Below are 22,600 nucleotides of genomic sequence, written 5' to 3'. Positions count from 1 at the left end.
TTTACCCAAGAGCTGAAGGAGAAGATTACTTATTGCTGTCTGCAGAGAGCCACAGTTTCATCTTAATGATGCTCTGGCATTCTCACTCCAGCCCTCAGCAAGCACTCACAATTAACATAAAAAGGGTGCTTCTTATGCATTAGTTTCTGTATTTGACTTGAAGAGGCAGATGAATAAAAGTAAATATATGTGAACTGTTAAACCATGGGACTCAATATGGTTCTGGAAACAGGAGATGGAAGTTATAATTGCAAACAGAAAGATTTTGAGATCACTGAGCTCGCCTCCACCTGACACTAATGGCTGTGGTTTCCCAAATCAAACCCCAGAATTTACAGCCAGGCTCAGCACCCACTCTGCTCAGATCCTTTTCCACAAGCAGTAATGAAACAGCCAAAAGCCCAGGTGGCTCTCCTGCAAATGTACATTTCAGAGCCCCAGACCTGATCCTGCAGCTGCCAGCTTCACCCTGGGAAAACCATTAGCAGCTGGCTTCACGTCTAGGAAAAGAAAATGAAATATGTTGCATTTTCACAGCCATCAATCAGCAGATGCAGTGCCAGGAAAGCTTCATAATGATGTAGATATCACCAACTGACTTTGCAAAAAAGAAATAAAAAGTATTTTTTGGAGGAAAACGTGTGCAAAAAAACCCAACAACAGATGAGCTCAGTGCGCACCTTGCTTGAGCAGGAGAGGATTGAGGTCAGAAAGCACCTCCTCGGCCAGACAGGGCTCACCCTGCTCCCTAAGGATGGCAGCAGGAGGGCACATTTCAGCCTCAGCACCTCCTCACTGGAGCCATGGCAGGGGGCTCAGCCCCAACCTCACATGATTAAAGGAGTGTCTTTTCCTGCCCTGCTGAGCTTTCTATTATTCTGTGGAGAAGAGAGTTCTGAGAGCAGAAAACCTTAAAATGGAAAAAAAGATGGAACTTTAGAGTTGCACAATGATGCAAGTAAGCCCAGAAATAAATTTAAAGAAAAAAAAAATCAATTAATAAAATGTCACTTTTGGCATTTTATTGGGTTTCCTTCTTCTTAATGTTCTGCAAAATGGCTGAAAATTATCAGCAGCATCGCTGCTCCTAAGTGTTGTATTTCCAAATGGTTTTTTCTGCTTTTACCCCTTTTTATTTATTATCTTCACTATTTTCCTGAGAGAGACACTGCAACGCCCGGCATGACTCATGCTGTGAGCAATCCTTCTGTGAGAACTGAATGAGAGCAGGCTGATAACAAGGGTGATTTCATTAAAAAGAGCTCAGCCCGGTGGTGACTGCTTCCATGGGATGTTATTGAAATTATGCATGCAGAACGCCAGCTCTGTCATATTGGCTCAGCTCGTGTTTTCCACGGCACGGGAGAAAGTCCCTTTGTCAGTTCAGTGGAGAAAGGTTGGAGATGATTGAGGTAAAGCAGCAGGAGGAGACCAATGTGATTAAGTCACACGGCCAACTGCCCATGTATAACACAGTAATGGAGGGGAAAGCAGAGGGCAAACTAAAATTGAGTCAAAAGGACACAGGAGACAAGAGGCTGCACATACAGGACATGGAGAGGGTGCACAGAGAGCTGGTTTGTACAGCAGGCAGAGTGCAGGATTGCCATGCCCTGTATTCAGATATCTCCTGTTAATATTGATGGGAACTCTGCACTCACTGATGCTGGAACGGACAGTCTGTTAAGTGAGCAGGCATGGAGAGAGGCATGTTTAATTAATTTTACAGTCATGAGCAGAAAGGTCAGATGACAGCCTGTGAGTAAAATCCCCAGCAGCCAGATTGGACAAGAGAATTTTTAAAAAAGTACAAGGAAAAAAAAAAGTATTTGAGAGGAAAGAAAGGTCAAGTCTGAACTCACTCTGGTGGTTGTTCACACCTCTCCAGCAGAAAATAAGGTCTTAATTTTGCTGCAGGTCACCAGGTAAGAACAGCCTTATTGCAGGAGATCCTGGTCACTTCAGAGACAACATAGTTCACTTTAATTGTTCCCTCTGGGTAGAGCAGTGCAGATACAAGTCACAAAACAGAGCTCACATGAGACCTGGTTCCAGCACTCAGGAGAGCAGCCCTGCCTGGCACAATCAGAGACCCACAACTCACCTGAGCAGTGGAAATGGCTACAAATGCATGTGTTCACTGAGAATATATTCATTATTCTGTCCTTTTCCAGTGGATAAGCATGGAACAGTGACAGGTGGAGGTACAATCCCAGGCAAGAGGGAAAGACCCAACTCCTTCCAGGGCAAGGAAGCACTCAGCACCCTGAGGAAGCTGACAGGACAATATCTGGCTATTCCTCATGGTCACAGATGGTGGAGAAAGAGGGAGAGCAGCCTGAGCAGGGCTGGAATAGGGTTAGCCATGATTTAAGGGCTGAGACACCATGTCTGGGAGATCATTGTTCACAAAACTCCTTCACCCTGAAGAAGCTGACTGTCGCAGACATCTTTTCTGGAAAAATCCTTTCTTTAGGATTTTTCCTCCTGAAAAGCTGAAAGGCCTCAGGAACAAAATGTAAACAATGGTTATCTGCTGCTGTGGAATGCAACAGGTGCATCTGGGATTGGTCTCGTGTGGTTGTTTCTGATTAATGGCCAATCACAGCCCAGCTGGCTCAAACAGAGACACAAATTTTTGTTATCATTCATTCTTATTCTAGTCTTAGCTAGCCTTCTGAGGAAATCCTTTATTCTATTCTTTTAGTATAGTTTTAATGTAATATATATCATAAAATAATAAATCAGCTTTCTGAAACACAGAGTCAGATCCTCGTCTCTCCTCTTATCCTAAGACCCCTGTGAACACCATCATATGCTGACAGGACACTACCAGGGCAGAGCAAATATTCCCCCTTCCATCTATCAACACATCAAGCCACAGGGGGAAGTTCTCACCAACCAGGAAACCCCAAATGTGCAGCTGCAACCCCAAATTGCACCTCTGCAATTTGTTCCTGGTGCCTGTAAATGGTGATCCAGCCCCTGTGGCACCACCAAGCCCTGATTTCTACAGGACTGATGCTTCCTGCAGCTCCCAGGACAGATGACAGAGCAGTGAGCCAGTATTTCATGTCACTCTTATTGTGAGCACATGGCTTTAATGCATGCAGTGCTCAAAGTAGCAAAACCCATCTTGGAAATGCCATTTATTTCCAGACAGTGTAATAAAGAAGGAAAAAGCCTAACTGGGTACTTAATTTGCAGTCATTAATTTACTTTCATGGCCTTTGTAGAGTGAAGGCAAAATAATATCAATGTTTAAGGCAAAGGGAATAGTGCAGAGCCATTAAGAGGGGAAAAGAACAGGTAATAGAAAGGGAACATAAATGCATTCAAAATCTCTTTTTTTGCTTCGTTTTTCTCAGAGACATTTCATTACAATCAGATATTTAGCAATTTATTTCAAGACCTTAATAAGAACACAAGGCAAAAAAATGAGAGAAAGAGCTAAAAATGGGTATACCACCATGAGTAAAAAAGAAAATCATTAGAAACAAAAGTTGCCTTCAAAAATTAACACAGAACTTCTGACATCCAAAGGGCAAAATCAGAGGCAAAAATTCAGTGCTTAACAAGAAAAAGTGAAAAAAAGGATGGTTTGAGATGCTACAAACCAGCCAGATTGCCTTCCATGCGGGCTCCTCCTAATGATTTGCAACTTGCAGAGTTATTAGGAAAAATTAGGACTGGAATTTGTTACTGAGCTCAGTGCACATAAAACACAGCAACTCATTAGACCTGTGCACATGGATTTGAGAGGCCACAGCTGGACTACTGTGACTAATTTTGATCATCCTGCTGAAATAAAGCTGGACAAATTAGAGGTAGTTCAGAAAGTGAGCTGCAATGCTAACGAGGGACCTGGAAATGTGACCTGAAAGAGAAAAGGAAATGACCTTACCTCAGAGAAGGGAGCACTGGAAGAGGCTGTGATTATTCCTCTTGCATGTGGAGCAGGGAGACAACAGCTGCCTATTCCTCATGGCCACAGATGGTGGAGAAAGAGGGAAACAGCCTGAGCAGGGCTGGAATGGGGTTAGCCGTGATTTAAATGGTGAGACACCTTGTCTGGTGATCATTGTTCACAAAACTCCTTCACCTGGGACTAGAAAAGGACAGAGAAACCTCACAGGTGCATGGCTTAGCAACCTTAAATCCTGCCTCAGAAAACAGGGAAAAAGATGGATTATTAAGAGCCAATTGCAGCATGAGAACCAATTCTCTTTTCTTACAGCATTACTGGTCTAGTAAAAGGCAAATGTGAGGTGTGGGGTATCCTGCCTTCACCAGCATCTCCAGGACAAGGAGTTAATTGTTTTTGCTAATTTGTAATTGCAGAGCCAGGGAAATGGAGCTGAGTGTGTCCCATCTGCTGAGGTGTCTGACCCCTGAACCCACAGCTGCCCAAAGCAGAGCAAGCACAGAGCCGCTCTTCCCTTTCATGAAAAGCACAGAGGCTTTTTTCCACTCTTTCACACTGAAATGAAACAAATTCTTTTGAAATGTTTAGTCAAAGCACACAGAAAGAGAGGGAAAGGGAGAAAGATCCTTTTCTCCTCCCTTTCCCCACATCCACAACCCCCTAGTAGCTATCAGCCCAGGAGATAATGACATTTGGGAAGTTTTACCCAGGCAGACCCAGAGCAGAGCCCAAGTCCCTCATTTTGCGTTTTCTCATTTGCGTTTTCTCACTTTGGCTTTGATTATGCCAAAGTGCAGAGCTCTCTCCCTTTTCTTTTCTCCCTTTTTTTGCCCTCCAGCAATTCTGTACTAAAAAATCACACAACAAGAACTTCAGTGGAGAAACACATCCTGTGAAAACTTCAGCTGTGGCGAGCCAACCTTTTCCTACAGAGGAAAAAGAAAAATAAAGATTTCCATCAGAAATCTCACAACCTGCTCCAACACCAAGATTCCAGAGGCAGCCAACTTTAGGTGCCTCGTATTTCTGCATATCAGGGTCGTCAGTCAGGCACCTAGAAAACAAGGAGCACAGGAGTAATGATCACCCCTGACACGGCTGGAGTGACTTATCCAGCATGACACAGCCCTCATGGCAGCCCTATCCATCACCTCCCCGGGCCAGCATTCCTGGAGTCATTTTTTCCCTCCAAAACATCAATACCAGCTAACATTTTTTAAACACTGCCATCCATTTCAGTCAATCTTATTCTTCATAATTTCAGTTTCTTTCTGTTGGGAAATTGGAGTGTATTTCACAGTGTGAAGTGTCAGGAGAACAACTGCGTCAAGGAACAACATCCTTTCCCCTGCCACTTATATTTGTTTGCTCTTGCAAGATGTACACAGTCACCCCAGCAAGAGATTAACTGTTCTGATGCACCACCACAGCCTGAGCACCTCCCAGACATACTAAAAACCTCAACATTCAAAACCTCTGCATGAGCAGAAATCTGATTTTTAGGTGGTTTCATCTTGCTACCCAGCCTTCTGCTGCTTTTTTTTTTCTTCCTTCATAACATTGGATCATTTAGATAAAATCTTAATGGTGAAGCTGCTGCTTGGCTGGGTTCTCCATGCCATTGCCTCAGCCTATTTATATGCAATAATCTCCCCAAGAACTTATACTTTTCACTTTTATCAGGCAAAAAGCACGCTGCAATTAACATATAGCATCTCACTCTATTTACTTGCTACTGAATCCAAATACTCAGGGGCAAGCTGTTAGCAGGGAGAGAGTAAAATGAGCACAGAAAATCCATGCCAAGCCCTGAACAGACAGGGGTGTGAAGAAGCCCCCTCGTTGTAGAGCAGCAGGGGAATGCTTGGAATCCTCTCCTCAGAGGGACCTGAGATATTCCCATGAGGAGCACAGCTCCAGCAATGGGAGCTGCTCAAAGAGATAAATGCTTTGCCAAAACAACCCAAAAACCCCCAAAATGACCCCAAAACAAGCTCTCTGCTAAGAGCACACACCCATCTCACAGAGTTATCTCATGTGTGACAGTCCCTGGGGTTGATGTTGGATGCAGGGACATTCAATGACCTTCCCCAGTCCTTTCCTGACCTGGTTGCTTTGACGTCCCATTGCAGTGCCCAAGGTCCTGCGGGACCTCAGGACAGCAGGGACAGGCAGCCTGTCCCCAAAGCATCCCTCTCTTTCTCCTTCTGGCAAGGTTTTCCCTTGTGGACAGGGATTTTCCCTCCCCTCTCAGTGTAAGAGGCGCTAACTCAGCTGCAGTGTTAATTTTACTTGGGCCAGAAGAAGTGATTAATTGGTTTATTCTGTTTAATCTTGACATTGTTTGTTAACAGGTCCAACTTCTGCTTGATCTGGCAGGAAAACAACTCTTATTTTTGTTACTATAAATATATAATAACTATATAATATAGTTAAATATATAATAACTATATAATATAGTTATTATAATAATATAATATAATATATATTATATATAATAATAATATAATATATAATATATAATATAGTTATTATATATAAATGTATAATAACTATATATAATGAATATATAATAACTATATAATATAACTGTATAATAGAGTGGTTATGCACCTATCTTTTAAAAAGGGTGAAAAATAGTCTCTTCTGCATATTTCATGTTCACACTCATATGATGGCATGTCAGTTCTTTACATCCCACTCTCAGAAGAAAGGAGATTTAGCTTAATGACTATTTGCAGAGGATTTTGCAAAGAGCTGGACTGCCATTTCTCATGTAATCACAGCCAAAATAACCTGCTGTTGTAAGGAATCTTGGAAAGGATTTTGGTGATGTGAAAATACTGCAAATCATTATTGCAAATAAGATTTAATCTGTATAAAAATCCATGTCATTCTTGGCATGTACCCTCAAGGTCTATCTCCTAAGAAAAGGTTTGCCTTGAAAGAGAAAAGGGAATTTGTCCTGCCTTAGAAGAGGATTTTAAATGATGGGACACGTTCCAAGAACAGGTCTGAGAAGAAAATATGGAGACTGCAACCCTATGATCAGAGCGATAATGTTTTTGGTCCCTGATTAAAGGGAAAAATTCCACTTTGATGTGCTCTCTGCAGCCAGGAGTCATGATGAATAAGCAACAAATACCAAGAAATGGCCTTGAGAGAAACCCAGAAATTAACTGGGGCTCGTGGCCACTGGAGTCAGGCCTGCCCTGCCTCACCCATGTCAGGTCAATCAACACATTTTCATTGTGAAGAACCATGAAAGACCATGAAGACCATGAAGAACTGCAACCCAAAAGGTCCACAAAGGTGGTAAGGACAGCTATCTCTCAGGATGGATGAAGACTGTGGTGCTGCTGAAGAAATATGTAAAAATCTTGCAGGAGTATCTAGGGGAAGTATTCATTTAGGTGCTTGTACTGTATGGGAGATAAATTACAATTAGACATCCTTGATTGAGGTGATTTGCATTTTGGACCTGGCTGTCTCGCAGCCAGAATTAAAAAAAAAAAAAATAAAAAATAAAAAAGAGCTGATCCTACAAAGCATTTCATGTGAATGAAGGCAATGGAGATAAGGAAAACAAAACCACAGGGATAATTCACCTTGGAGCAAACCCAATGCTGTGAGTGCCCTTGGGTGTGGTTTTGGGGTAACAGGGGGTTCAAATGGCACCAGTGACATTTTCCCCAGATCAGCAAGATCTACCCTAATTTTATTTTGAATCTGAAAAGCTGTTTAGCCTAGAGAAAAAGAGCTATATTTTTCTGAAAGTTTAATTTTTTTATCCTTTCAATGTCTTTGCAAATGAAATGCCTCAATGCCTCCTGCTTACAAAATGTTTAATTTTAGGCTGACAAGGGGTTTAGCTTGAATTTCAATATTATCAATCATTCTTTGTGATTTTAAAGATTTTATTTCTCTGGGAAATTGGAAGGATTATACTTTAAATGGAAAAAAGTAACTTTTCCTCAGTGGACCAGTGAATTGCAAATCATCTGCACACTAAATCTTCTGTATGCTGGTAACATCTGTTCAACAGCTGCCTTTTTTCAAAATTTACTGCAGCACACCATGATAGCCATGTCTTTCTGTCCCTCCTACATGCAATCCTTCCCTTTCTGCTTTGCTCTGGGAGCTGTCTGTGCTTATATTTTTGCAGCAGAAAAATGTAGAACATTAGCATCTGTTAATCCTTTTATACCTCAAGCCTTCACATGTTTGTCCAGCTCTGCTTTTCATTGTGCCTTCATGTCTCTGGAATAGCCTCAAAATTCCAGATACAGCAAAATAACCCATGAGTGTATCCCGGCCCTGTGGTGCTGCTGGGGGGCTGTTTCAGAATTAAGATAATTCAGTGGTTTAAGTGTGTTTGCTGGATCCCTAGGAGCAAAGTTTTACCCCACTTTGCAGGGATTTAGCCATTCAGATGTCATTAATATCAAGCCATGCTGCTGAATCTACATGTTCTGTAAGGGAATAACCTAGATTTGAGTCCCTTGCTTTGCAGCAGACATTTATTTCAGAACACAATAGAAAGGATGAAATGGAACTTGACTTTAGCCCAGAGTGTTACTGTGGCATGACAGAAGAGCAATGAGAGGCTGAGGAATACCTAGCAGAGATCTTTACACTAAAATTGGACCCTGGATTTTCTTCCACACCACATTTTAAAGCCTTTGTGGGTTAAAAATAGAATCCTGGAGTAGCACGAATTGGAACGGGCCCACAAGGACCATGGAGGGAGAGTTGAGAGATCATCACAGAGAGCTGCATTCCATGGCCAAAAGGGCAAGCTAGCTTAAGTGATGTGGGGTGAGAATGAGAGTCCAGCAAGGAGGCATTTTGGTGTTAGACCTGTCAGCTTTCTTCAAGAAAATATGCATTTTTTAAACAGTGAAAAGAAAATCTCAAAGAGAAGAAAAATTCAAAGGAAAGAAAAATTCAAAGGAAAGAAAAATTCAAAGAAAAGAAAAATTCAAAGAGAAACAGCATTGGAAGTTGGCAAACTTAGAGATTTCTTATTTATATTTGAATAGTTAACGAAATTACAGAAACAGTGGTTTCAGTGGGAGGGGATCGAATGTTCAGGCCATTGTCTCAGCACATGGCAGTCATGGTTTGAAGTCAGGGAAAATCAGCCAGTTCCAAATCTGCCCATGAAGCTCAAACCCAGCAGAAAATGTCCCCAGGTCACCCTGCCCCTCTCACTATTTTTTTGCCTTCTGCTGGGCCTGTTCTGCTGCCTGTGCCCCAAACACACCCAGAGCATTCAGAGCATTCCTGCTGCTGGCAAGCAACATTTATACAGCTCAGTTTTCACTATCAGAGCTAGTGAGGTCCTCATTGCTGAATGGAAAAGATGAGCACTGTGGGGGAAAATTAAAGAGCAGGTGCTCTTGAAGTCACCTGTGGGTGAATGTGAGAGGTGTAAGGGCTGCACCACCACTCCTCAGTCTGTCACAGGCAAAGCCCTCCTTGTTCATGGGCTGGTAGGTGAGTTACCCAAACCCCGGGGTCAAAATCATCATCACATTTCTCAAAATCATCATCACAGTTCTCAAAATCATAATCCCATTTCTGTGCTACCCCAGCCACGCTGGGGGTGCAGTGGGAGAGGCAGCAGCCACTCCTGCACAAGGAACCACAGCCACTCCTGCCCAGGGAACCACAGCCACTCCTGCACAAGGAACCACAGCCACTCCTGCACAGGGAACCACAGCCACTCCTGCACAAGGAACCACAGCCACTCCTGCACAAGGAACCACAGCTATTCCTGCACAAGGAACCACAGCCATTCCTGCACAAGGAACCACAGCCACTCCTGCCCAGGGAACCACAGCCACTCCTGCACAGGGAACCACAGCCACTCCTGCCCAGGGAAGCACGGCCACTCCTGCACAAGGAACCACAGCCATTCCTGCCCAGGGAACCACAGCCATTCCTGCACAAGGAACCACAGCCACTCCTGCACGGGGAACCACAGCCACTCCTGCACAAGGAACCACAGCCACTCCTGCACAGGGAACCACAGCCACTCCTGCACAAGGAACCACAGCCATTCCTGCACAAGGAACCACAGCCATTCCTGCCCAGGGAAGCACAGCCACTCCTGCACAAGGAACCACAGCCATTCCTGCCCAGGGAAGCACAGCCATTCCTGCCCAGGGAAGCACAGCCATTCCTGCCCAGGGAAGCACAGCCACTCCTGCACAGGGAACCACAGCCACTCCTGCACAGGGAACCACAGCCACTCCTGCACAAGGAACCACAGCCACTCCTGCACAGGGAACCACAGCCACTCCTGCACAGGGAACCACAGCCACTCCTGCACAAGGAACCACAGCCACTCCTGCACGGGGAACCACAGCTGGCTCCTGCACTATTTGCAGTTGTAGGTCCACAACTGTGGCTTTCAAAGTGGCATTTGAAGCTTTAGGAACATCTAAACCTTCTCTGAAAAGGGTTAATTGTAGAAAACTACAGGAAGTTTGCTGCCAGGACTTGCAGGCTAACACTTAGCTATGTGTGGCTGTGCAGGATATCAGCAGATGCCAGACAGGTCTACTTGTACAGACCCTCTGCTCTCCAACCAGCTCCTAGAATGGAATCACAGAATCACAGCTTCATTAAGGTTGGAAAAAACCTTTAAGATGATTGAGTCCCACCTCTGGCCAAACACCACCTTTTCAACTAGACCAGAGCACTGTGTGCCACATCCAGTCAATTCCTGAGCACCTCCAGGGATGGTGACTCCACCACTTCCCTGGGAAGTCCATTCCAATGCTTAACAACCTTTTCAGTGAATAAATGTTTCTGATTTCCAACCTGAACCTCCCCTGGCGCAGCTTGAGGTTACATCCTTTTGTCATAAAACAACTCATAAAACACAAAATGACCAAAGCCTGACACTCACCAGGTTTCACATAATCAAATTTTACAAGTTTCAAAAGCAACTCAGCAATGACTGTAAATTGCTAAAGAATAAAGTAGTAAATGATAAATTGATTGCCTGCTGGTTCTTTGTGCATTAATTTGTGTTATGGCTTTCCAATCTGAAATTGCTTGACTAGATTTTTTGCTGATTGTTTTTTATTTTTAGCTCAAATTGCAAAAGAAATGACTGTGGTAACCTGAATGCATCAAGTCTAATGAAGAATTGATCAATTGTCATATTGTAGGGTTTTTCTGAGCACTGGTTACTGGCCTATCTTCTCAGGATGAAAATTGCAGTTATTAGCCAATTACCAACTAAGAATGCAGAACTGAGTCTTGTTTTCATGACAGAAAGATGGAAGAAAACCTGAAATGCTGCCTGTCTGCCTTGTTTACCTGGGGATGGAGATGCACAGATAAGATTTTCAGTTCAATTATTCCCCAGCAAAATAACTGAGATCTGGTTGCTTCCCCCTTCACTTCAGCAATGCTATTTTTTAAAGCATGTATTTCACTAAAAGGTGTAACTTTATTTCATAATCTAAAAGCATGTTCTGGCTGTTATCAGGCAAGAAGGAGGTGGAAGAGTAGAATGAAAAGCTCAGCATGAAAATGGCTCCACAGAAATAAAAAATTGCTAGGATTCATCTCATCTGGTGAGAAGAAACTGTACTGCATTGTCAGTGTCTGAGGAGCAGAGTGGTTCCCATTGAGAATACTCCATCTGGCAATCTGATTTCCCTTTATTTTCTTTCTAAAGAACACAAAGTGGCAGCGCTATACCTCCTGTAAGAAACACCATGTAGATCATGGTGGAAGAAATCCCCATCCCATTCCAGCCCATCCCTGCATGGGAAACCCTCCCACAGCTCCATCAGCCACTGAGGGACAGGGCTCATTTCTGCTCATTTCCTCTCCTCTGAGGACACAGGCACATTTTTAAGACAGCAGAGGCTTTAAAACACACAAACCTACACTGTGATCAAAGTTAATGCAGTGTAAATGAGAAGAAATCAGTAGGTTTGCCTTCTGCACGGCTGATCCTGATCAGAGCACAGATGCCAATAATGTGCACCATATGGGGCAGCAATTGTCTCCTGTTTGTTCCTGTGCCTCCCTAATCCCCTGTGAACATGCAGATCTGTACCTGCAGCTCTGGCTGCATGGCCACAGAAAGGTGTTGGGCTTTACATATATGTAATTATGGAGATGTTTTTTCTTATTACGGTAATTACATCCTAAAAGGTTGCACAGGTAGCAGCTGTAAATGTGGTGAAGACTCAGCTGATACCAGCTGAGCTGCATTTTCTTTTACATCAAAAAACAGCTTATAGCTGAAGGCCTTATAAGTTCCTGAAACCTTACTATTTTTATTGATGGTCCTACTACTTCTGGTAAATAAGCAGAGATCTGTGGAGCAACCAAAGCAGAGATGACCCTTAATATAAAAAAAAAAAGTAAAATCGGTGCCTGTTAGAACCGAGAATTAAATTCAAGTAAATAAAAATAGCAAACACATTTATCTGGAGGTTTTTGTCTATAGGAACTGAAAGCCTTGCTGTTTCATGGTGTGAATAGGCAGTACCAGACCTCTGCCAGGTGCTAGAGACACAACCAGGTGTGTGAGATTCCCTGGAATTCCATCATGGCCCAGGGAAAATGCTGGCTGGAACTGATACAATCCTGTTTCCATGGGAGGAAGACACTGACTTTTAGGTTTGAAGATACCATGACTATATGTACCCAATCAGAGCCTTTCAAAAGCTGAAGAAACAAACAGTGGGGATTGCTGATAAATTTGGATTTTAGAAATCTATTAGGCTTAATGTCGCAATTCCACGGTTGGGAGTACACAGCTTTATCTTATCACAGTGGCCAGGCAGGCTGCTGGCTATTTCTAGCTCATGACCTTTTATTTCAATATTTTTTAAATCCATCCAGAGTGCTATATTTCATGAGAAGAACATTTTGCATCCACAGCAGGAGCTGCTATGTGCTATGAGCCTGTTTCATATCAACTCTCTCACAGTTTCACACAGCCCACAAAGGGATGGAGGACAGGGTCAAAGAAAACCTAAATTTTAGTGGAGAGATCCTTCCAGGTTAGTGCAGCAGCTGGGAAGTGGAGCATGTCCGTGTGCATTACTGCAGCACTGTAACAAATAAAACCTTACTCCAAAGGCAAGAGGGAACCCAGCCATTCATCCTAAATGTCAGAGCCCTGACAGAAAAGCCCATTATAAACACGTGAGGAGCTGAAGCCACTGCTGTGCCAGTGAATGGGATGAATAACAGCAATGAATAATAGCAAAACAATAGCAGGAAAAATTGCCTGGTCACCCTGCATCCAACAGGAGCTGAATCACACCCAGGACACACAGCAGACCTGGAATTTGGCAGCACTGAGCCGCCTGCACTCTGAGTGCCCTTATCTGCTCACCAGCCTCTGCTGGAAGCACTGACAGCAAGGGAGTGCTGACACTTTCCCCAGCTTAATATCACCCACATCCAGCACTGCATGGAGGAAGTGCAGGAAAATGTGGCCAAAATTCAGCATTATCCATGGGGGCAGTCTGGAAAAATGTGTGGCTGGCGAATGGTAATTAGCCAGTGTCATAGCTGAGGTGTAGAAACACCTCCAGCTCTCCATGGAAATCAAATTTCCATCTGAATAGAGCCCTGTGGCTTCTAAAATCAAAACCTGTGAGTTTGTTTTTGTTGCTTCTATTTAGGAAAGCTAAATTTGTGACTGTATGCTCAGCTGAGATTAGGAGGTAAGAAAGACCCTTTTCCTTGATTTCACTTTTTCATTCTGAGGGATGAGAGCAAAATAGACCAATCAATAACAATAATTATAATTTTCTTTTTATTGATTTTTATTGAGATGCCCTTAAAGGCATCATGATTAACTTAGAGATAACTTGAGGAAATTTATGAGGCTTTGAATTCTGTTGTGACACAGCAATAGTAAGTGATTTCTATATTCTGATTCTCAGCCTTCCTGGCTTTAGGACTGAGCAAGAATGAGTGAGGAGGAGATTTGGTCAAACATAATAGAGCTATTGACACAATTTGGCTTTGCTGTTTTTTCTAAATGGCACATTTATTAAATGAGGCTGCATTTTGTAAAGAAGGTGCACTGACTTCACCTGGCCTGTACAACTGCCCATTGCTTTTTATCCATGTGCTTTTTATCTTGTCCTTTTTGTGTCCCCCACATCATCCATGAGCAATTTCCACACTGATGAGAGATTCCAGACAGTGATTCTTGGAGATTTAAGCATTTTAAAAGAAAACAATTCTGCTGGACACTTCTTGGCTCATTTACTTCAGTTGGCCACACATGCATTATCCCTGAAAATAAAATGTTCCTTCATCTGCTCTATTTATAGAACACCGAAGAAGGTGTTGTTCATCCCATGTGCAGTGACAGTTCTCCAAAATCCCCAGTAACCTGCCAGGGAGATACTCAGACTTTGCTCCCACTCTCCACAGGGACCCCTTGTTTTCACCTGTTTGATCAGCCCCTCCTGGCCCCACACAAAATGCTTCTCTGCCTGTCCCTGCATCCTCCTGTGTGAGCTGTGTGCAGCTCATTATTCTGCAAATTATTCAGGGGATACACAAACCAGAAGAATATTTCACATAATCAATTCCTCCTTTCTAAACCACCAGTTAAAAATAGAAATGCAAGGCAAGATAAGAGATAGGAGCGTGAATAAATAATTGTTTGCTCTGGAACTGAGTGCTGGCCCTTGGTTTGTCAATAGTTTATTGCTTTACTCCACAGCAGACCAGGATGACAAGTGACCTTGTTCCCAGACAAATGAAATTCAGGTGCATTATAAAGCAACACCTTCAGAGTGTAGGTTTTTTGGTTTGGTTTTTATTTTTTCTCAGATCTGCCTGTTATTCAGTACAAATAACATGTCATATTCTTTTCAGCAGGTGCTCAGCCTCTTGCCTCTTCCTGGGTCAAAATTTCTATAATTACATTTATTTTGCACAATGGCTCATTTATCTCTATCAATTTTGCCTTGTGAATGCTTTGTGACTTGTTCAAGACCTGGCCATTACGAGTGTGTGGTGTTTGCACAATGGGCTCCCTTATCATTTCAGTTCAGTAGGAGGTTCCTCTGCTTCTGAAATCTCTGAAAATAGCGTTATTTATTAGCTATCAAGGTTTTTTAATACAGTTATTATGCTTTATCTACCAGAGGAGCATTCATGGTTCAAGCATTTTAATGTAGTGATCGCTGTCACATTCACAACAAATTTCTGCCTCTGGATATCATTAAGAATGAAAATTTTTGTCATCAGCAGGCAGAATAATTGAAGCAAAAATCTTTAAAGTATTGGTGAAATAAGGGCAGGAACTTTTATCTTTAATAAACTGTCAGGTGTTCCTTAGCTACAAATATCTACTAATAGATGTTTGTTCACCTGGAACATGCAACCACCAAAAGGAATTTTTAAATGTTGTCAGATGGGTTGGATTCTACTGAAATTTATTTTGAACACATCCATTAAGAGCCTGGAAAGAATTTCCCTTTCCCAACATCTGCCTTTCCTTCTCTACACAAACTCTCTTTCAATGTGTGGTAAATGACAATTTGGGGAAGAGATGGCACTGACAAGCTGAAAGCTTCAGAAACTCTTACCTGAGATTTTCTACATCACTGAAATCCAGCCCCTGAGCATGGAAGTGGCTGGTGATGAAAATGTTTCCTTCTGTTTCTAAAACAGAAATATAAGAAAGGGAACAACACATCCTTTGTCTGCAATTAATTTGGAGTTATGGTTTATTAGCCTCAGCATTTCAGAATGAGTTTTCCAAAAATATTTTATAATTTTCCTATGAAGAGAAAGTCAAACACAGCAGAAAAGGTTCTGTTCCACTGTGGATTGTAAGAAACAAAAAGCAGAAATGTGAAAATCTGCCACAGAGGGAGGGACCTCAAAAATTTACTGTATGTCACACAAGTGTCAAAAATTTGAGTACTCACGCATAATTTGAAATACTTTTATTTTAATGTATGTATGCTTACATACATATGCCTACATGTATTTTTGGGGCAAACTCCAGATTGAGTTTCCACAATATGAGAGGTGATGGCAAGAAGGAAATCTGCATGTGGGGACCCTTCATTCCTGGTCACAGAGCAATCACAGCCCATCACCAAATGCTGCTCTTGGTTAGCATTGCCTGCATCAGTCACTGGCTTTGCAATCACCCTCCACACAAAAGTTATTTTACAATTTGCCAGCTATTTCCCAAGGCTTTAGAATGCCCTTTAGATATATTGTGTGGCTTTGCCCAAAGCAAACATGCCCCTCAGGCTTGTGGACTATATTTCTTGCAGGGTTACCTGGCTGCCATCACCTATTGATATTATTTGATTTGCAGCCGCTATTCAAAGCAAACAAACAAAGTCTCACAACTTCTTAAACCTTCCTCCACCTAAGCCACTGATATTTACTGGGAGCAGGAGGGACAGGTAAAGCTCTATTACACTTGTACTCATCTGTCTTTGAAAAGGAAAGCAAAGGTTTAGCAAGTTATTTCCTTATGATTTTTCAGCCGCCACTCTTAAGTTTCCTGGGTTTATCTCTGATATGGCTGATGCTGCTTCTTCCTATGGCCATGAGCAGGAGGGACAGACCTCAGCAAAAACACCCAAAGCAGCATTTTTCTCACCAATACCTCTGCCCAAAAAGTGTGCAGAGACTCAGCTGTTTGCAGAGCATCCAGCTTGAAACAGCAGTGGGTGTTTCAGGTGTTAAATGTGTGGGCAGGGAGGGCATCCCAAAGCAGGGAGTCTCCCAAAGTGATGATGCCCTATGTTCACCTTTCCAGAGTCATGTTTGGCACAGAAAGGGCCTCCAGGCTGTCCCCAGGACCTGCTGACACCAATATCTCCTCATGCTGTGGTCACATCAATGTTTCCTTTAGCTGAGAGTCAAACCCCTGCCCTCAGCAGCACGTTCAGTTCAGATACCCATGTCCTGCTCATTTTCCATGCGATATTTCTGGATGCTTCTGCCTTCTGCAGGAGGCTCTCCTCTCCCCAGCGAGCCCACAGGCTGCCTCTCCTTTCCCACACATTAACAGGTGACTCTGAACACCCAGGCATTAACAGCAGCATTCCTGATGGCTTTGATGGAGACAGGCTTTTCCCCAAGGAACCTGCTCCGTCACGCCACCAGAGTTACTCAAATGTCATTTTCACTTAGCAGATACAGCAGGTATTATTATCTGTTTGCTTTCAGTGTCAAAAAGGAGCTACTCAGTGTCTCCTTGCCACAACTTTCTGACACAAAATTGTTAAGTTAAAAAAAATATAAAAGCTTTTGAGTCTCTAGTAAGGCAAACAAATGTTTATGTCTTAGCAACAGCTCCTTGCTATATTGAGTTGGGGGTAGTTCAAGAAGCAGCTCTTTGCAGGAGACTAAAGCACCAGATACACCCAGCATTTCATTCCAACAGCTCTGGATAGAGAGCCACAAAAATCTCACTGCAGAATGAGTCATAATGACCAGTTCCCTAAAAAGCCAGCTTTTTCTTTTTTTTTTTTTTTTTCATGGGCCCCTTAAATACAATAGTAGGAGTAGTGCTGGATTAAATTAAATTTGTTATCCTAATAAAACAAATATTTCCTTTTTAAGACAACCTAATCTGCATAGCCCAGAGCAGCACTGGTTCCATACTAGACATGAATGTGGACATGAAGGGGACAGCTGGGATGTTGAGCACTTCATGGCTGTCCGTAAGCTTGACACCTGCACCTGAATTTAAAAAGAATAGGAAAGTTTCATCTGATTTGAATGTAGCTGCAGCTACAAGTACAAGATACAAGTGGGCATCTCTCAGATGAAGAACCAGCAGGGCTCAGCTGTGCCTTCTTGTTGTTTTCTTTTAAATAACATTTTTATGATAAAGCCTGATGCCTTTATTCATTTATTTCTGCAGGAAAGCCAGTGGTAATTAACTCGCACCACAGCCTGCAATTTGCATGTTAAAGTTTACAATCACCCTGTCACGGGGCCATGATAAGCACCATTTTACAAGGGGAACTTGGTAATTGAGGGTTTGTTTTGCTCATGGCTCATGGCTGCAGAACCTGGGTGAGGCTTTTTGTGCCACCAGGGTCTGCTCTGTGTCAGGCAGGGGACAGAACCCATCAGGCTGGCTCCAGGGCAGTGACAGCAGATCAATTTGCCATCCTGCCCCTCAGTGACAGCCTGCCAGCACAGCTGAACCCAGGCACAGGTACACAAACTCACTCTGGCAGTGAACTCAGGGGAAAACACACCTTCAGAGGTGGCTGTTTGAGACGGGGCTACTTTGGGACCAAACACATGGCTTTTTGCCCCAGATGCTGTTAAATTCTCTGTTAAATTCTCCTGAGGGACCTTGGAGGTGTCCCCCATGTCCCTCCCTGGCCTCTGCCAGCCCATCTGCAGCGTTCAGCTCCTCTGGTGATGATGTGAGAAAGCCTTCTCTAAACTACTGCAAACAAAACCATGCAAGGGATGAAAAATAATTAGCCATGTGTCAGTGTCTGATATATTTGCATTGTTTAGACAGAGTAGTTAATCACTGGTAAGACCACAACATGTGGTGTGAATTTGGATTATAGCTAATACATATCAAGCAGAAGGCTATTAGTTACATCTAAAGGCACTATTTGATATTATTATTATTGAGAAACTGAATGCAATTAATTACATTACAATGCCCTTGCAAGATTCCCATGGCAAAGAGCTGTTTGCTTTTAGATTCTTTTTCCTTTTGTTCAGACAGGAGCCAATTCAGGCAAGCAAAAGGCATCAGGAGCCAAGATTCTGTCCCCATTAACACTCCTGAAGCCTTGAGTGGTACTGGAGGGGTCAGCAAGGGTCTGCATTTTTTCAAGGGGTTTTAAATATAGGGTAAACTTTTCATTTTTGTAAAATAGTTGGTCTGCTGAAATGTCACCTCTTCCCTTGGGCTGGGAATTAGCAAAGGACAGTCTCCATGTGGTCTCCAGAAAGGACTTCTGAGGGAAGGAATTTGATCCCATATTTAATTAGAGGTGCAATATTTCCAAATGTTCCCTCTCTGAAATGTCTCTTACCTATAGGAAAGAAAAGCTTAGGGCACTTCTTTTTTATTTAAAAAGGCAATTGTATTAATTCAGCAGAATTTTGCATTGGAATTGCAATGGCTTTGACAGTTTAGCTCTCTGAAAATTGCAATAAAGCCTTCGCTACGCTACATTTTGTCCCCATTTGTCTTGTGTACCGTTGCCTTGCCTTTGGCACAATCAAAATAATCTTTAAAAATACTGCCATAAATGGATTGACTTTGACCTTCTGAGTATCTTGTCAATAAAATAAAAATGATAAATGTGTTTCAGAGTGCCACTGGCGCAATATTAAAGCAGAGTTACAATCTGAAAAGTGACATTTGAAAAATTAAGTTGTGGGGAGGGGTCTTATTCTCTGTCAGCGGTGCCACATAAATAAGCTCTATTTACAGTGAAAAGAGGTGATTTTGCTAACTGCCAGTTTGTGCAATTCCTCTGATGTGGCCTCTGCCTCTTACATCATCATTAGCAATTAAAGATTACTGCAGCAAGGAGTTAGCTGAGCCCTCTGCTGCTGAGGCAGAGCAGCTCCACCTCAGTCCCCTCCTGTGCCCACTCTGCAGTGCTGACGTGGGGAAAAGGGACCTGGCCTCATCAGGGAATGGCTCAGAAAACCAAGAAAAGGCCATTTTTGCTCGGCTCTTTAGAGATAAACAACTTCTAACAGAATCACCACAAGGCCTCTTTTTATTAGGTGAGAAGAAAAGAATTCAATATTCTGTAAAAGTCAAGAAATGTATGAAAATAAACAGGGCAGGTGAGTAAACAAACACACGTCAAGGGGCAGCAGGTTTGATTCAGAGTTTGAGATGCACACACAGAAGCCCTGATGTGCTTGGCTTTATGCCAAGCTCAAGTGAGTCTGACCTGTGGCTTCAATATTTGCAAGCTTAACTTGAGCTGATTTCTCAAAACCCTTTGCTGGTGTTTTTATACCATTTCTGGGTTTTTTTGTCTTTTCAACATTTCTTGTTCTCAATCTTCTCAGCACATATTTAAAAGCATGTGAAGAGCACTTTGTACTTGAGCACCAATTTATATCATGATTAAATCATTCATGCATGTAGTAAATGAAATTAAAACCCCACATACTTTCAAAGGTCACAAGGCTTTGGAACCTCAAAACACTTGATTTCTGAGGAGGAGATACTCAGATGTTAATCCCTAAAATTAGGCTGAAAACACGTTAAAAGGTTAAGGAGTTTGGTCCTGATTCAGATATGACGAAAACGTAGATAACTAAGATCTTTATGTTACTAAGCTTCCACCTTTACATATTTAAATCTAGATTTGTTTCCCTTGAAAATTATCCCAATCCTAAAACGAATCAGAACATAAAAGGATATAGGATTGTCTTGGTTTGAAAAGACAGATGTCTGCTAAGGAAGGCAGGAGCCTTCATTCAAATGGAAAATGTAAACCTCCTCCTTCCAAATTATTAAAATTTTGAAATTAAGGGGCTCTCAGGCAAAGATATGGAAATAGGAATAATTTTAATTTTCATTTACTAGGAAAATTAAAATACAAATGCCATAGTCCAAAAAAAATAAAACCAACAACAGGACTTGGTTCCCTGTGTGTCAGGGCAGTGTCCCAGCCCCATCCCATGGGGGCTCAGCCCTCCTGCAGTGCCAGCTGTGGCTCTGCTGCAGCAGGGATCCTGCACAAGGGGGGAGTTTTCCTCTGCAGCTCCAGGGCTGCTGGAGAGGGGCCTGGGCTCCCTCTGGCCATGCAAGGCAGCACAAAGCTGCTCCTCTGGGAATGCAGTAGGAAAAAGCTGCTGTGGCGCCCAAAACTTTAGGTTATATCCAAGTAGAAATTCTTGGTTCCTCCCCCTGGGCAGAGCATCTCCCAATGGGATGATGGAATTTTATCAGCCATGCAGGGACACTCAATGGCCCATGAACAGAAGATAATTAATAATTAATGGCCCATTAACAGAAGATAATTTGTCACTGTAGGACGTGAAAGAACACAAGCGCACACCACTGCTCTCAAGGTGAAGAAAAAATGGAAGTTTATTTTCTGACTCCAACATTTATAGTTTTCCAAAAATGACAGTGGATTGAAGGCGCCACCTGCAGTCCCACCTCTCCAATGACACTGGACAAACCAACAGTCCATCAAATTTCTCCTCCTTCATAAAAGAATGCAAAACAATGAGTTATTTACAGAAACTGTGTGAGAAAGTTCGTTGCAAGAACGTCAACATCAGAAGGCTTAGAAAATCTTAAAAAATCAGGGCGACAATAATTAATAGTTAATGGCACATTAACAGAAGGTATTTCCCGGAGGGAGGATTGGTTGTGGAAGAGAAAAAGAAAACTGCCCAATGAACAGAAGATAACTGCCCCACCTCTAACAGACAGGAATAGAATACACACACCCATTTCCAACCTCAGACAAGATTTAAGCAGTTATTAGTGGCGTCTAAATTAAAGTGATTAACTAACGACTCATTGCCCTCTCCATCCTCCCCAGCTCCCGAGTGCTGGCCAGGGGGGCACCGCATCCTCCGCGACCCCCGCAGGAGCACCAGCTTCGACTCCCTGGAGCTGCAGAGGGCGGCGAGCCGGGAGCTGGTGTGTGACCACTCCTTGCCACCGGCATGGTACCGCCTCATGCTCGGCCAGCGGCCCGTGGAAATGCCCACCAGATGTGTCGAGGTCAGCAGAACCTGAGCTCTCCCCTGGGAGCTGCAATAAACCCTCTGGGGGGCTTTCCTTCCCCATCCCTCTCTGTGCCGTCCTAGGCTGTGCATCCACTGGGGATAGGGGGGTGTGTCAGAACCCAGGACATTCCTCTGGCTGCCCTGGAGGACTTGAGACCCTGGCAGGGGGCTCAGAGACCTTGGCACGGAGTCAAAGACACCTGTGCCTTCGATTTTAGCCCCTGGAAAAAATGAACAACTTTGTATGAAGAGTTACAAGCCACAAGAGTTTGAGTAGAATGATGGGAAATTTGTCACAAGGTGAAAAAGTAGAATTTTGGGGTTTTAGAATGGAGCTTCAAGAGGCAAGATGGAGGAATCTGGGCATGTCCTGTCTTTCTTCTTCTTCTTCTTCTTCTTCTTCTTCTTCTTCTTCTTCTTCTTCTTCTTCTTCTTCTTCTTCTTCTTCTCCTCCTCCATCTTCTGCTGTGATGGTGACACTCTGGATTGGTTTAGAGTAGAGACAGACTGTCTAACATAGGTGATAGATTTTGGAAAATTATTGTAAATAAAGTACGCGTAGTTCTTAGTATAAGAAGATAACACCACCCCAAGGGCAGTCAGTGTGCACCAACCTGCTGGACAGATCTCAGCAGGTCAGAGAAAGGATGTAATAGATAAGAGAAAATAAACAACCTCGAAAACCAGAGCCGAGGAATCTCAACTTCTTTGGTCGCAGGGCTGGGAAAAAAGACTCTTTAATGCCTCAGGAGCCATTTCAGTAACAAAAAACCCAATAGGAAAAACACTGAATGGTGGTGGTGATGATGATGATGATGATGATAATAATAATAATAGTAACGACAACAAAACCTCCACCATCACCATCAAACCAACAACACCACTGTCACATGCAAGGGGATCAGTCAGAAACCAGGATCCCCATGGAACAGCCAA

At 43.0% G+C, this 22,600-nt stretch overlaps 1 protein-coding gene across 1 annotated transcript in view; it reads left to right on the top strand.

Moving 5' to 3' along the window:
- Positions 1-22,600, top strand: part of LOC131560789 (von Willebrand factor D and EGF domain-containing protein-like) — a 172,950-nt gene that overhangs the window by 19,161 nt on the left and 131,189 nt on the right. The window contains exon 2 of the mRNA XM_058809741.1: positions 21,475-21,659. Within this exon, the coding sequence (XP_058665724.1) occupies positions 21,475-21,659 (185 nt within the window). The remainder of the gene's footprint in view (positions 1-21,474; positions 21,660-22,600) is intronic.

This window comes from Ammospiza caudacuta, chromosome 8 (assembly GCF_027887145.1).
Source record: "Ammospiza caudacuta isolate bAmmCau1 chromosome 8, bAmmCau1.pri, whole genome shotgun sequence".
NCBI lineage: Eukaryota > Metazoa > Chordata > Aves > Passeriformes > Passerellidae > Ammospiza > Ammospiza caudacuta.
Note: the sequence above shows the minus strand (reverse complement) of the source record. Positions and strands in the feature narration are given on the sequence as shown.